At 41.4% G+C, this 15,663-nt stretch overlaps 1 protein-coding gene across 7 annotated transcripts in view; it reads left to right on the top strand.

Annotated features, from left to right (window-relative positions):
• MARCHF8 (membrane associated ring-CH-type finger 8) overlaps positions 1-15,663 on the top strand; it is a 95,333-nt gene that overhangs the window by 30,335 nt on the left and 49,335 nt on the right. The window contains exon 1 of one of the 7 annotated variants that reach the window (XM_040563216.1): positions 12,300-12,467. The exons of the other annotated variants lie outside the window; for them this stretch is intronic. Coding sequence (XP_040419150.1) covers positions 12,438-12,467 — 30 coding nt within the window. The 5' untranslated portion in view covers positions 12,300-12,437. Of the gene's footprint in view, positions 1-12,299; positions 12,468-15,663 lie in introns of those variants that run through there. 7 annotated transcript variants of the gene reach the window in all.

Here is a 15,663-nt window from a genome sequence, read left to right as displayed (position 1 = left end):
GAAATCTAACCTGTGAGGACTACAGTCTTCTGAGTCAGTAGTCCTCACACCTGGAAACAAAATCCACCTTTGGGATCCATTCAGCTTCTCATGTCCCAGAAGTGATGGTCTCTCATCTGCCACTAAAACCACGTTTCTCTTTGCTAGTTTACCTTGCTGCTGTTTTAGGAAGTCACCTAAGGAGATTTTTCATGACAGCCACAAGTCAATGGAATTTTTTTATTATTATTACTGAGCAATCCCAAATGTATTTTTATGAGGTTAGTGGCTGAAATTCAGAATTTCATTCTCTGTCAGTTGAGAACTGAATTCTGATTTCTTTAGAGACAAGGGAAGAATGGGATCATGTACTTGTGGAGGTTTAAATTAATTTACAATCCAGTTCTCTCTTTTTGGAAATGAGCACTACTTTGATGTTAATGCAAATGAGTGGAAGTAGCCTTTTTATATTTTTTTTCATCTTCTTGAATGTAGGATGTATCAGTTTCCTCATGGACCTGACGACAGGTGGCTTTGTGGATCAGGGAGGGGATTGTCCTCATGCCTGCAGAATTTGGCGTAGCCTTTGTGCTACGTGCATGCTGTGTGCTCCTGGCACGTTCTTCAAGGGTGCAGCATGTGCGTGGTGTTCCTGGAGGCAATAGTTGGAGACTGTGTGACTAAACACACTGCAAACACGTTATGCACCTGTCAGTGTAACCACAAGTGTGTGCATTTAGCTTAGATATTCACGTCCTTAGATTCTGAGAGCATCTGGAAGCAGGTTTGGGTATAGCGTTAACATTAGAACATTTTCAGTATTAAGTTTCTATCTTACGTTTCAGGTTTTTCAGGGAGCTTGTAGCAAAGAAATGTGACATACATCTTAATTTTTGTATAACTTACTTGAGTATATATCAAAGGTGGGTTTGGAGATGCAGATTTCCAGTGTGCCCAGCTACCCGGAAGGAAAATGTGCATCACTTGGCATGTTAGCTAATTACAGTTATCTTAACCATATTTCTCTGGGTTTGTTTGTAGCAGTGCTGTGTTTATCCTTCATTGCAACCTTCTTGGATAAGCTTCTGTACAGCCAGGAAGCCAGGCAACACATAATTAAATACCTCCCCCTCACACACGCACTTAATTTATCCCCAGGATTTTCTGCTGCTCTGGGATGTACCAGATTTCTGGCCTGCCTGAGGATGCAAACAGAGGTGGGTGACAGCCAGTAGACAGGAAGCTTGCAGAACGGGTGATATTGGGAAAAAATCCTTGAGATGCTATTCTTAGCTTAGGTGCACTTTTTATTGTATAGTTTTGGAGTCACAGTATTGAACTGAGCAGATGCTGAGGGCTGAGTTCTGAGTGCCGCACAGCCTCAAGGCTAGCTCAGGAGAGAGGTGATCTCAAGTGGCAAGGCCAGTCCAGGAGGCATTTCAGCAACAGAAGTAGCAGGCTTGATCATAAGGGGAAGTGAGAATGCAGGATGAACATTAGAAACACCTCCGCATACTTGAGATCACGGCTTCTGGGGATGCTGATCCCCGTGAGCATGGTTAAAGCTGACCTGATTCATGAGGCGGGTGAGGAAACGAGTCTGGGAAGGAGAGGTCGTGTGCGGTAGAACGATGTACGCTCACTGGCAGGCAGGTGTGGATGTTTTTTCCTTGACCTTCTGTTAGTCATGGAAATCTTTTTGCAACGAAGTAATTGACCTTTCTGCTGGTGGAGTTTTATATGAGCTATTATATTAATAGATAAGTTTCTGTAGAGCTGGCAAATGTGGACGTTAAGAGCTTGCCCCACATTATACCACAAATCTGTGTAGAAGCTGGTTATTTTTTTGAACAGCAGTTTTCTGAGCCAACGTATTAGTCTTTCATAGAATCACAGAATGGTTTGGGCTGGAAGGGACCTTAAAGACCATCTGGTTCCAACCCCCTGCCATGGGCAGGGACACCTCCCACCAGGTCAGGCTGCTCCAAGCCCCATCCAGCCTGGCCTTGAGCACTAGGCCTCAGTTTCTTCTGTACTTAGTTACTAGGAAAATAAGAAGTGACTTAAATGAATGACGTGCCATGCTGTCCCTTTTTATTTTCATGCTATTTCAGGATAGCTTTTCAGCCAGTACCAGGACTCCTTTCAGAGGTGGCCACCAAGTTTGACTTTCGCTTCCCTGTGGGGGATGTTGACCTCTCTTAAAGAGAGACAAAGATGCTTACCAGAAACCAGAGGCAGATACATATCTTAAGTGTATCTTCTAGCATTTGAGGAGAGGTTGTATAGAATAAAAAGTTGTAATTCCCACAGTTCAGTGCTGTCTTTCCAGGGCAGATGTAAGCAGGCATGTCTGTAAGTCCTCTGAGGCCCCACGGGAATGTTGATATCAGATTTGACTATACAGCCCATGGAAATTATCAGTCTGCAATGTTTTGTTTAGCTTTTCTTTCTTCTTCCTAAATTATAGTTTAAATCCCACAACCTTGTTGTTCAGAATTAGGGATTGGCACTGAATTCTTAAAGGAAATACAAGATCATCCTTTTCCTAGGAATTGGAGACAGGAGCCCCCCAAAAAGTCAATTGATTATTATTATTATTTTTACCTTTAAAGTGCTCAAGGGAGCAGCCTTTTAACATTGATAGCTTTTCCATAATGGAAAGTTTCAGAGCAGGAAACTTATTAGTCAGTTCTGACTGGATGCACAAAACCCACACCAGTTGTAAAGTTTTTTACTGGCAATTGTCTGCCTGCCTATTTCTGATAACTATTCCCAACCAGTAGATGCCAGAGCAATAGGTTTCTGGATTGATCAGTTTGAAAAATCACTACATTTTTCCTCAGCAAGTAGCTACATTGATGGTTTTTGGTTTCAGTTTTTATGCACAACAGTGGAAACTTTTGACTGACTCCAGAGAATAGGAAATACGGGAGCTCCCCCCTCCCTCCCAGTTTCCAGTCCTCTTTAGCTGTGTTTACTGTAATATGGATGGCAGAAAGCACATTATTTGGGTAAAGATTGCAAGGCAGGCTTGTAGTCAACCAAGTGAAATGTTCACTAATTTTTGCATCTTAATTTCTGTGAGCTGATGAATATAACAGCAGTTAAATAGATAACACATGAAATAACACATGAAATCCTGAGACATCATAACACATGAAATCCTGTGCAACTTCCCTTTTGGCTGCAGATGAGCATCAGGTACTGTAGAGCCACTGGAGTTACTGAAACATCCACAGGCAGAAATGTTGAAGTGACCCCCTAAATAGGATGCTCTGTTTTCAGATACCCAGGTTAGGATACTTGGGAAAAGAGAAGCACAGCTACCGAGTACCTGTAAGCTTTAAACCAAAGCTGTTTTAAGTTAAGCACTTAAAAGGGGAGCATTAGGGTACATCACAGAAACATTTGCAAATTAGGGCCACTGGGTACTTGCAGTGTTATGTTGTGCTTAAACTAATACAAGGTACCCTCTCCCATTACAGTTGGGAACAGAACAGAACCGGTTCTCTTCTGTGATTAATATGAAAACCTTGTTTATTGGGCTTACATTGTGTCAAGTCACCAAGTAAAAAATCTTTATTATCATACAATAATAATAGATGCTGACTTACACAGAAGAGAGAGGCATGCTGGAGTACAGATTTTTATTTTAAAATCTATTTTAGGTGAATTTTTTATGATGTAAAGTAGAATATAAAAATATATTTATGTCCTTCTAGGCATTGGTAATAAAGGACTGATTGTCCTCTAAACTGAAGTCTGCAGCACAGAAGCAGCACCTTCCACCACCAAACCCTTTCCCATAGTCAGGTTGAGAATGCCTTGTTTTATTTTAATGACTTCTTTGAAGTTTTTGATGTTGAAGGCCAGCAGGGGTGGTCACATCTGACTTGCAATGACCTCTGTTACAGCACTAACCAGATGCAATGTACATTAAGCCATTAACTCTTGGTGAGAAGATGCACTTTAGCCAAGCCTCCAGCCTTGAGTTGAAGACAAGTGGTAGATCTAGTTTAGTTGGTAGTTTGTTTCCATGCCAGCCACCATCACAGTTTACAGAAACCATACTTGACTTGTATTTTCTATGTTTTTAATTCTGGTTTTATCTGTCTCTAGCTCTAGCTAGTTGTTGGTGCCTCTTTCTCCATTAATTGAAACAGGCTTTAAATTGTGCTCTTGGACCTATTGGTTGTTGCAAACAAGTTAGGTCATCCTCTTTTTAGAGAAACTTACAGATAAAGTTCTTAAATCTCTCATAGTTGGGTGTTTCCTACAGCCTTGAAAATGCTTGGGGGCAGGAAAAGAAATCCTTTTCTTGTCCCCTCTCCTATTTGAAAGGAAAGATTGGGATGCTGGAGTTGTATATGCAAGAGTCTCAACTACAAGGCAAGCCACACTTCTTTGCTGTTAGTGCTTTGTTGCTGGTGCTGTCCTCCCTTTGTTCTTGAGCACCTTTCTTTGGCAGTGCTGTGTTTCAGAGGGAAAACTGATCCCTCCTTGCTCTAACGCAGTGGCGAATCGCATTGTCCTTAAACTCAATTCCGGTTCTCATCTCCAGTTCTTACTTCACTGCAACTTCCTAAATCCTTCACTGTACAGGAGCTTTATGGGTTGAAGCCTGTGTAGTTGCAGTTGCAGTTTGGTGTCACTGACTTGCTGAAAGTAAAACACAGTTTTGAGTCCTTTTCTTCCCTCCCCAAATCAATTTCAGTTGGTCAGTGTCTCTGAAGTGGGAGGTAGACTCATCCTCATCATTTTTACCATCCTGCGAAGGTTTGTGTCACCTGTAAATGTAGTTGGCAGTGACTTTTCTACATTTTTTCTTAATTTCCACATGATTATTGAAAATATTGACTGATGTCTGGCTTGGCACTGATCTTGTGGAGCCAGTAGGAATATCTTTATTATTGTATATTACCAAGGCCAACTTCAGATTTGCCAGCAGCCATCTCTTAACCATTTAGCATATTTCCCCTCACGTTCCTTCTCTGACAACAGATAAGCCTGTGAATAGCGAGTGTCCCTTTCTGTCACTCGGATGCAGAATGACATCTTATGCTAAGTCAGAGCTTTGCTGTCTTGTGCCCTTTACAAAGGGTCATCGGGCACCACAGAAGGCTTCTAGGAAATCAAGTCAAAGTCTCTCACAAAATCCTGATCTGGACTGAACAGTTTTAATGAATACAAATCCAGGCAGACTTACAGGTAAGTTAATAGTTTCATAAACACCTTGGACAGAATTGCTCCTCTTCTTAAGGAGATATTTTTTCTGTTGAACACAGCAAATCAAATCCTCATTGTTTCTATTAATCTACCATGGAAAATACTTCTAATAACATATGGCTTCCTTACAGCTTTTGTCAAATGGAATCTTGTTAGTTCATGCTGGTAATTGGAAAAGGCACTGTTCTGTTCCTATCTCCTAATATTTGCATGTTTCTAGGGATAGCAACTCGTTAATGCAAAGACTGCAAAAAAATGATGCTTTGCTGTACACTGGGCAGCATCTGATCTTAGACTGCTGTAACTTGTGGAGTGTGATGGAGAGGGAGCACTCTATCGTTGCAGGCATAGTAAAGGTGGGAGTTTCGGTGGACTAAAGTATGCTACCAGGGAAATATTAATAGGAGATGATAGGTTAGCAAAAAAAACAGATGGGGAGAGCACGTTTCCATCAAGACAGCCCTCCCTCCCTTAAAGTGTCCACGGAGTTTCCATGGGAAATTGCTACATGTCCTGTGTGGTTGGGCTGTGTTGTCCCACTCCAGGTTTTGGTTCCCACTCTTTAATGTCCATGCCCTGCTGTTTTGTTCTTTTTTTTAACCCTTTATCTATAAACCTGTTTCCTTCTGAATGCAGATACAGCAAAGATCATGAATCAGTGCTGTTGCTCCTGGGCCTGTGAACATTTTCACAGCCCCCTCTGTGTCAGGATTGGTATCGGCTGTTTATTGGCAGAAGGCATTCCTTGTTGTAGTCCTCAGTTCTGCCCCTGAACTGCCAGCAGTCCTCCTGCTGTCCCCACCCTCCTGCCAGAGCTGTATTTAGGTCTCTGGCATTATTCAGGCTTTCAGGATGCCAGGGAAGCTTTCCTCATATGTGTCTCCAAGTTACTGCATGACTATAACTCTTGCTTGTGTTTGCGTGGTGTAACCCTGAGTTCACTGAGACCCTAAGGCTACCATGACGTTAAATACTTAAATAAATAAAATAAAAATGTAGTGAAGCCGCTGGAAGCTTGTCCTGCTGTGAGGTGAGTAGAACTGGTGAGAGTGAAATGCTCAGGCAAGTTGTCTGGCATTGCAAGATGAGGACCAAACCGTGGCCCCAGCACCCTCTGGGAGCAGCACAGATGCAGTCAGCTGCTGGGGAAGGGGCTCAAAGCGTGCTGTGCCATCATCAAAGCGCCCGGTGTTTTTGCTTGGCTCTGGTCTGATCTGTTTTGGGTCACTGACTAATGTGGAGAGAGCAGAAGTATGTATTGAATGTGCTAGGCATGCTCTCCAGATCCAAATATTTGCTTTCAAGAGCTCCGATATCTGGGTCTGAGTGTTTTGGCAACTTTGTTGGTTTCGGTGTGACCCTTGCAATATAAGCCCATCTGTAAAAACAGATAGAAGATAGCTATCCATTAGGAAAAGCCCTTAAAGACTTCCCTTTGACCTCTCCCTAACTCTAGTGCTACAGCTGCTACTTTAAAGGAATTGCTTTAAAAGTGCCGTTCCCCAAGCCCTAACCCAGCCAAACCCAGATGTGTTTTCTGTGCCTGCCTCTGAAATGCACTCTTACTGTTCATCTTCTTCCAGCAAAGGTCTTGCCATGCCTTTCTACTCGTGTCCACCACCGATGAGTCGGCTGCAGGCTCTGGTGACCCTGCAAAGCCCACCACGATGGTGTGGGGTAACCAACTGGAACACAAAAAGTCGATCGCTGAAGGGCCTGAAGACTTGCTTCAGTCTTGCTGCCTGCAGTAAACCTGGCTGAGGCATGCACACAAGTCTCCATGGATTACAGGGTGAAGGAAAGCAGATGAGATCAACTGATTTCACCGCCCTGCTGTTTTTCAGTTCAGTTATTAAGACAAATAACTTGAAGTCTGAAGTTCTGGTTTATAACCAGAACTTTTAGGAGGTGTTCAGTGCAGAGCCCTGACCCCAAGTCTGTTGCATCTTCTCCATTAAAATCTTGTGCAACATTTAGGTGGGTTTCAGCTGTTGCTAGGTTTCAATCTGATCTCATTTATTTATTTATTTTTGGAAGAAGTTCTGAGGAAGCTCTTACAGTTCCTCTTTATAATAAAGTTCTGTTTTTTACTTTTTCCTTAGATTTCTCAAATGTTTGTGAAAGTGTTTTAACTAGTTCCTGCATGTGTAGTTACGTTGGGCAGAACTTGTGTGCAATCCGTTATTCTGAACTCAGCACAGTTTTCTGAGGCCAAGAAGCAGAACAAGGAGCCAAAACTGTAGATGTGAGGGGAAATAAAACCATTCAGGAAGCTCAATATGCCCTTTAGTTGTTTGGCCTTTTCATTTCATGTTCAATCACCAGCTTTTCTCTAGTGTGAAGTGCTTTTTGTGTGTGTATTTTTTTTTCCTTCAATCTTCTAACACTTTTTGGGGAAAAAAAAATCTGCAGACTGTATTGTTGCATCCCACTCTTGTTTGGTAGGTGCATTAGTGACACCCACAGCCCTTGGAAAGCAGCATTAAATTGCTCTGCAGAAGTGTAATTTTACTGTGGCAGTGACAAGCACTTGAACTGGGCACAGGCAGCAGCCAAAAGTTAGCTCCTACCCGCAGGTGCTGCTATCTTTCTGCCTGCTGCATGGAAGTGTGGGGTTTTATGTGGTGTTTGTTAATGCTCGGTAGAGAGTTTGAACACTGGTGCTAATTTCATTAAAAATAGATACAAACCCCTCACTTTTTAACACTGTGAAACACACACAGACTGGGAGAAACATCTGCTGGATCAAAGTGTATTAGCTCCTTCAGTGGCTGCTGCAGCTCCCTCCTGCCGTGTTTGTTTGGAAATGGTCTCAGGTAGCATGGCCCCTGCCCTGGCCTGCAGCGCCGCACGAAGCAGGGAAGCAGGCGGCCTTGCACAAGCATGGTCATGCAAATTCACAGATAAGAAACTGTGATATTTGCCATCTCCTTTTCTCCTCTTTCCTTCCTTACCCTTGTGCCATCCAAATCGTTTCTTCCTTCCCTCTACCCCGCTTTGGGTTTGGATGTAGGTAACATTACATCCATCAGCTGTAAGCCCCTCTCCCACTGCACTGGGGTAGTCTGGGGTCAGATCATGTGTGGCAGCAGCCAAAAAGCTGAATAGATGCTTGTGGGCAACCCCTGCACTGCCCTGCAAGGCTGTGCAGACTCTCAGGTTAAAATATACTCAGATAAAGATGCAAGGTATGTTTCCCCTGGATCATGACTGTCCTCTCCTAGCCTGTGGCCGGGAAGGACCAGAAATGTTTGTCTTACTGAGGACATATCTGCTGCAGAGAAATGACCGGACCTGCTGTCGTTATTTTACTGATCAGGTGATAACTTTTTGTACTGCAGGCTTCAGTTCACAGTACTTTTTAATTTTTTTCTTATTTCCTCACTACCACCGAAACATCAAAGAAGTTCTGATTGGCAGCTTGGAAATTTGCGTAAGGTCTGAAAAGGAGATTTATAGGAAACGAGCAGATGGTCTACGAGAGAATTTCCCCAGGAGGTTGCAGTTATTTAAAAATGGGAGAAACTAAATAGACTGTACAAAATTTGACTGTAAAATTAACTGTCCAGCCAGTAGCTAAGTACTTAACCGAAATGATTCAACTTGGCCCCTAGCATAAGCATATAATGAAGTGATGTGTCTCTGAGCTGACACTGCACACGTTATTTCAAGTTTCACCTACTAAGTGCACATGAATGAGGGATGATTGTGCTCTGCACAGCTCTTGTTGGGGTGAGGCCTCTCCTGCATCTCTTCTTCTCACGGTGGCAACATCACTGTTCAGGCATGCAGGAGAATGCTACGAAATGCTCCTCAGTTTAAATGAAATGTAAAACTGCTCAACTGAACCCATTTACTTTTTAAACTGCCCTTTCTAGCCTCATAAACATAAGAATGAATATACTGGTTAAGTTCCAATTTGAAGCCTAGTAATACCTGATTAAAAAATAAATTGCTTTATTTTGGGGGCATGACTCAAGAATATGTGAACTCTAACCAGTCGGAAATCACAAGTCACTTCAAAAATCCATGAGCTCCCGTCACTTTGAAGTTGCTTGCCATGTGGCCTTAGACTTTCAGTGTTCATGTTTCCAGTTTTTTTTATTCTCCCCCCAGTGCTGTGGTACATGGGTGACATATAGAAATTAGGGGGTTTGTGTATGGGTGTGTGTTCTTAAATGGAAGATGAGATTTTTAGTTAAATGAAATGATGGGTTCAGGAAAAAAAAAAAGTGTTCATTATTCTTTAGAAGGTTAGGAAAATTATATTTTTTTAATTTAAATCTCTGTGATGAAGTACCCTTTTGAGCAGGAAGATAGGGTAGAATTCTCTCATGCTACATTTTAAATTGAAATACCCAACTGAGAGAACTGTCTGGAATAATAAACAGCATTTAATTACTCTTACGTTCATCTGTCTGCGTTCTGGTTTATCTCTCCCAGAATTGTACTCCTAGCAGCCAGTGCCGTGGGAGCAGCCCTGTGGGACACGTGCAGACAGCTCTGGGATAGTCCTTTGGCATAACGCTGGTGCATTGGGTGATTAAACTGCATTTCTCTTCCAGCTTGCCATGTTTGCACAATTCTTCGTAATGGTAGTAAGATACCAATTAAGTTTAGAAACTGACCTTCACAACCTTTGACCTTACCTCCTGGAGTACTTAGAGGAAGAGGGCAAATATCCAATGGATTATGTGGAAAAAAAAATGGCAAATTCTTAACTAAGCCTGGATGATGTATACTTCCCTCTATACAAAGCCTGACAACTGTATGTTTATGACAGATTTTTTTCCCTCCCCTCCAGTAATCCCATTAGCCCCAGTAAGTCAGAGCCTCTGAAAAACAATCTCAGAACTCAATGGAAAACAATCTCAGAGCTCAACTCTAGTTTCCATATCGTAAGCACAGATATTAAAGAAAACATCTAGAGAGTGAAATGATGACAGTGCAGATGTCCAGGCTTAGCCAAGGCAGAAATTTTGTTTGCAAAGTTCTTGTTAGCACTGGTGCTGCAAGGACCAAATCCAGGTATTGCTCTGCATGCACGCAGGAGTCTGCAAGGCTGGCCCTGAGTGGGAGGAGGTTTCTGTTGTTTAACTGAAACGTGGTATGAAAATAGATGGGTTTTGAACCCTGCCATTGATAGAGCAGTCTTGCCGTTTATGTTTACTGCTTGCTGAAGTATATGAAATCAAGTCAGATATATAGAAACAAACATAACATACCCTGTTTCAAAACTAGGAAGCGTATTGCACTCAGAATGATTAATTTCAGTTGTTTGTTTCACTGTTTGTTTGTCTTGATTAATTTCACTGTTTGTTTGTAGTGCGGGCTCTGAGAATGCCATATGATTGTGTTTTCCCTAGCAAGGTGTATTCTTTTTGGCTTCCTTTGCAGGAACAGAAGATCTCTCTATAAAGTACTTTTCCTGTACCTGTCATATTCAGCACAATTGCTTACCTGGTAGGACATAATGTACAGGTCTGGACTCATGCACAGACACTGCCTTCTGGCTTGGGCAGCCCTGCTAATTCTCTGGAAGCTTCTTGGTTCCCTTTTTTAAAATAGTGACGGAGGACCTGGAGGAGACAGTTATGGCCCCAGTTTTTAAGTGTTTAAAACCTTAGCCTCCTTGAGGTTTATGTGTAGAATTTTGATAAGTATTTTCATAACCTTTGTTATGGATTTGGTAAATTTTTACGTGGGTTTGATTTTGCATTGGACTTTTCCTTTTTAAAAAGGAAAAGCTGAAGAGATGCTTCAGCTTCCTCTACCTGGGGGGAGGAAGAAAGAGAGAGTTAAAGGGAAAAATCCTCACCTCGCTGTTAGAGGAGGTGAAAGAAGAGTCCCTTTAAAGTGAATAACCAGTCACAACTGAGCACTGGGTGACTCTTGAATGCGTTGAGTATCATTTTCTCTTTGGTCCTTCTCAGTTGTCTTCAACTTTGGTCTCTCACTTTCTGCCTAACTTGTTCCTGGGGCGCTGAGAGAAAGCAAGGACTGCCTTGAGTTTTAGTATGACCTGAGAGATGTCTGTGACCTGTGAGTTACGTCCCAAATGAAGAGCCATGGTGCAGGGGTTAGGAAGTTGCAAGTACTCTCTCGCTGTAAATAATGCATTAAAGCTGCATTTCCTTTCCAGGAAGCTAAACATTTGTGAGAGCCTTGACGGTTGTGTTTGGATGGCTCTGTCGTTTGGATTGCAGCAGGTAACTGATAAACAGATGCCAGATAAATTGTGTATCTAACAGAAATCAAAACAAAACAGTTCTGAGAAATAGTACAGAACCTGCAAGTGGCATTTATTGATATTTGTCTGTTGCAGTAACTGCACTCGCGAATAAAGTACTTGCAAATTAGTCCTGTATTTGTTCACTCTTTGGAAGAATATCCAAAAGTAAGTTATTTTTGTAGTCAGTTTGCAAAGTTGTAGTAGATAGTGGAATTGATTGCTCAAGAGAAGAACCATGTGAATTTATACCCCATATTCTTCCACCCACTAAATTCCCCTAATCTCTCTTCTCTGTAAACAGTCAACTGAACTCGCCAGCTAGAGCAAGTATTTATTTTCCACCTTCTTTTTGTTGTATTGTTTTCTGACTTGTCCCACTTTTTCTGTCTTCAATGTTCATCTTTATATGGCTTCTCTTATTCCCTTAGGAATAAGAAAAAAATAATTTCAAAGGAACTGGCTGAACTTGCTGATATTGTACAGTCCAGAGATATGGCCCTGTGCTTATCAATCTTCCTTTCACTTCTACCTGCATGGACATGTAATATTTAAAAAGAAAAGAAATCACCAGATTTATTGGTTTCACTAAGTAAAGGAAAGAAACTGGAGCTGGGAGGGGCGTCCTCCTTGCTCTTTGAACACAGGGAAAACTGCTGTGCTTCATAGCACAAAAATGTTAGGGATTGCTTTTGGGAAGGGGGAAGAGGTGGACATCAGCTGCGGCAAGGAATGGAGCGTGTTCATGGGAGCTCTCATGCATTATTCATCACAAGCTCCTTTCACTTGATCAGCTGGAGGATGTAGTTAGTCTAGTTTGAGCTCCACTAGTATTATATTTAGGGGGCTTAAACAAGCCCGGGCAAGTACAGTACCAACTCTTTCTCTTCATCTGCAGGCAAATGTAGGGCAGTCAGCAGCTTTGCTTACACAGCTCCATCTCTTTAGTCTGCCTAACAGGAGTCATGCAATCAGGGGATGCAACACTGAGGATGCACACATGCATTCGTGCTGCAAAATGAAGCTTCAGGTAGGCGAATGCCTTGTCAGCAGAGTATTGTGGCTTGCAGTTTGTTGTAGGGATGCTGTTAAACCTTGCAGAATAAATATGTATGTTAGGGCAGCCGGTGGAGAGACTGCTGTAGAGGCTCCTCATTAGGGTGCTACATGAGCGATCCCTTGTTGTGTGGTACTTTGTTCAGTCCTAATTGTAAAGCTGCATTTTGTTGTTGTTATTAAGCACCTTTCTTTCATGCACACTAACATTCTTTTGAAGGTGCTGGTTATTAAAAGTAGAGAGGTAGCTTGCTGGGTTTTGTTGTTTTTTTTCTCTTGCTGGTTTTGGTCTTTTTTTTTTTTTTTTAATTTTCTTTTAAACTCGCTTTTTAATTGTACTGGTATTAGCACTTTTATTTGGGGAGAGGTAAACATAAGAGGTTCTGCTAAAACACAGCTGGGTGTGATAAGCCTTAAGCTTCAATTGTGTCCTTTCAGTGTGTGTGCATTTGAATGGCTGCAGTATTTACTACTATTTTTTTTTTAATTTTCCTGAATAAAGATGCTCGGAGATTTGGGCTTGCGTTCTCAAAAGCTTGTCTATATTTTCTAATGATATCAGTTCTAAAAGTAGTCTGTATTCCTTTTCCGTACATGCTTTGTGTATTTAGATCATCATGGCTCAAGCAACACCACTAGTTCAGTTTAGACAAAGAGGGGGATTTTGCAAAACCTTATGGAACAATAACAAAGGGTCTTTGTTCGGTTCTGTGAGCATTATTTGCTCTGTAACGTGTGGGTTTGTGCATGTGTGAGAAAGGGAAGAATGCAAACGCGTAATGTCATTTGGCAAGAATGTTCAAATGTTTTTTGTTTTGTGTGTCTTAAGTATGGATGCTGCTTCTGGCTGCTAACTGCACGGGTGCATGTGTGTGTCCTGCCTGCCTGCCTTCCCTGTTTAGGGGAGGTGGTTTGCTTTGCGGAGGGGCTTTTCATTGTTTTTGTTGTTCATGTTGTTTTGGTTTTTGTTTTGTTTTGTTTTTTGAGAGAGAGAGGGGTGGGCTGCTGAAAAGTCCAAACTTGAGAGTGCAAAGATTGAGTCCTTGCTGGACAACTAGAGTGAAACGGTGTGCTGTGCTGTGCAGTGCAGACAAGTTGCTTTCTTTTAAAAATGGTAGCTTTAAGTCTGATTCAGTGTTTAGTAAATAAGCATTACTAGTGGAAGCAGAAATTGTCAGCTTTAAGTGAAATCCCCCAGGAGGAGATTAATGATCACATGCTTTTGGTGAAGCTTAAATGTACACTGCCTGGCAGTATGTTTTCTTTCAAGATTACTTGATCACCTAAATAGAGCTTGCATGTACACAAGAGCATGATATTTAGTGATTTTTCTGTTTTCCTTTTGCTAGCAACTAGGAGTGACTGTATTTTGTCACACACTACCACCTGTGGTTTTGTGGGGTGGGGCACATCAGTACTTTTGGGAGTCCTAAATAACTTGAAATCTTTACTTTTTAAAAACTTTCAGCTCCTTTGCACTTAGTATGTTAAAGTTCCTTAAATTATATGCTGTACATACAGTAAGAATTGATCTGTCACTTGAATTATGCAGATGTTTCATTATTTTTGTAAGGTAAGGAGAGGACAGTCTAATGCTCTTTTGAAAATAGACTGTGAAAACTTTCAATGTGTAAGGTCCTTGTTTCATGGAAACTCACTACCAGGGCTCTTTCTCTGATTTCCTGAGACTTAGGAGGTTCCAGGCATTCAATTACTTGATTGAAGTCAGTGGAATGAAGAGGTAGGTTTGGGATTCTGTTATTTAAACTTTAAGGTTTTGTTTTGTTTTTACGTTACTAGCATATTTTTCTGCTGCACTACTTGGTTACACCTGTAGTCTAGAGCCCTGTTGTCTGTCATCAGGGGATAGAGAAGGAAGTTATTTCTGCACTTTCATATTTAATGCACTGTGTTGATGTGTTTGTTGATAGTTTCTAAAAGCATCTCTGTGTTGTTCTTTTTCAACTATCAACATCCAGGTTTTGCATATTTTTTATTTTTTTAATAATCAGATACTGATTTAATACCGTCACTGTAGAACAAAACGGCAATTACAGACTTACCAGTACAGAGAGGAGTCAAGCATGCCCATTTCTGGTGTAAACCAGTTTGGGCCCAGACAGGAGAGTCGTCTTTGACATGCCATCTGAAGGTGCTCAGGCTTATGCCTGTGCTGCAGAAATTTCTCAAAATCCTTGTGCAGCTGAGGCATAAGGAATCTGGGCGGACTATGACACTGCAGATCATAAAATCTCACTCCTGGGGAGAGGAGGTTGCTTTATTTAGGTGCTTGTAATTCACTTGTTATCAGTAATAACAAAAAAAAAAAAAAAAAAAGGAATTTTCCCATGTCTGGATCAAAATATCTGCAAAAGTTCACAAAGATTTGCTCCATCATCTAAGAATGAGGAAAATATTCAGACTGAGGAAGAGTACTTCAGGCATTACTTACAATCCAGGAAAGTGAGAGCTTGCACTGAACAAAAAAGTTAACTAATAAGGGGGAAAAAGGGTACGACTCCAGTTTTTGCTAATTCTTTCATGGATCAGAGTAAAGAGTTGGAATCAAACCAGAAAGGGAAACATGATACTCTGTGTTCAGACTGAGGTGAGGAGACTAATACTTACTTGATAAAATTCCTTACCAGTTTTATCTCCAACCTCAGCACTATCTCTGTAATAGAATATAACAATTCCTAATGCTACAGTAAGAAATACAGTGAAAATATACAAAATTTGGCAGCAGCAAGAAACAACACAAACTAAAATGAACAGTATGCTTATGTCGGTAGTAAAGTAGTGACTGTAAGAGGTGTTATTAACCAATTCTGTCATACAAGGGCAACATCTTATTGTAACAGCACCTAAATGAAACAGTTGCAACTATGATGTCCTTGGGAAAAGAGGGAAAAAAGATGAGGACAAGTGTGGAGTGGCCTCTTTGTTGGACCTATCAAGCAGTGGAGAAACTTTGGTTTTATATTTCTCAGCTGACAAGGAATCTTAAAGGTAGATGAACAGATGTACATTTGTTTTGTTGTTGTTTCATTGTTTCTTAATTTTAAAAGACATGAAGAATAAGCTTAGATTGAAAATCAAGTTTTCAGTAGCGCAGAATATAACAGCTTCTTCCCTCTGAAGTGCTGGAGCTGCTCCTCAGGGGGGCTGCA

Source organism: Cygnus olor, chromosome 7 (assembly GCF_009769625.2).
Source record: "Cygnus olor isolate bCygOlo1 chromosome 7, bCygOlo1.pri.v2, whole genome shotgun sequence".
Taxonomy (NCBI): domain Eukaryota; kingdom Metazoa; phylum Chordata; class Aves; order Anseriformes; family Anatidae; genus Cygnus; species Cygnus olor.
The sequence above is the reverse complement of the archived record's forward strand: the minus strand, read 5'-3'. Positions and strand labels throughout refer to the sequence as shown.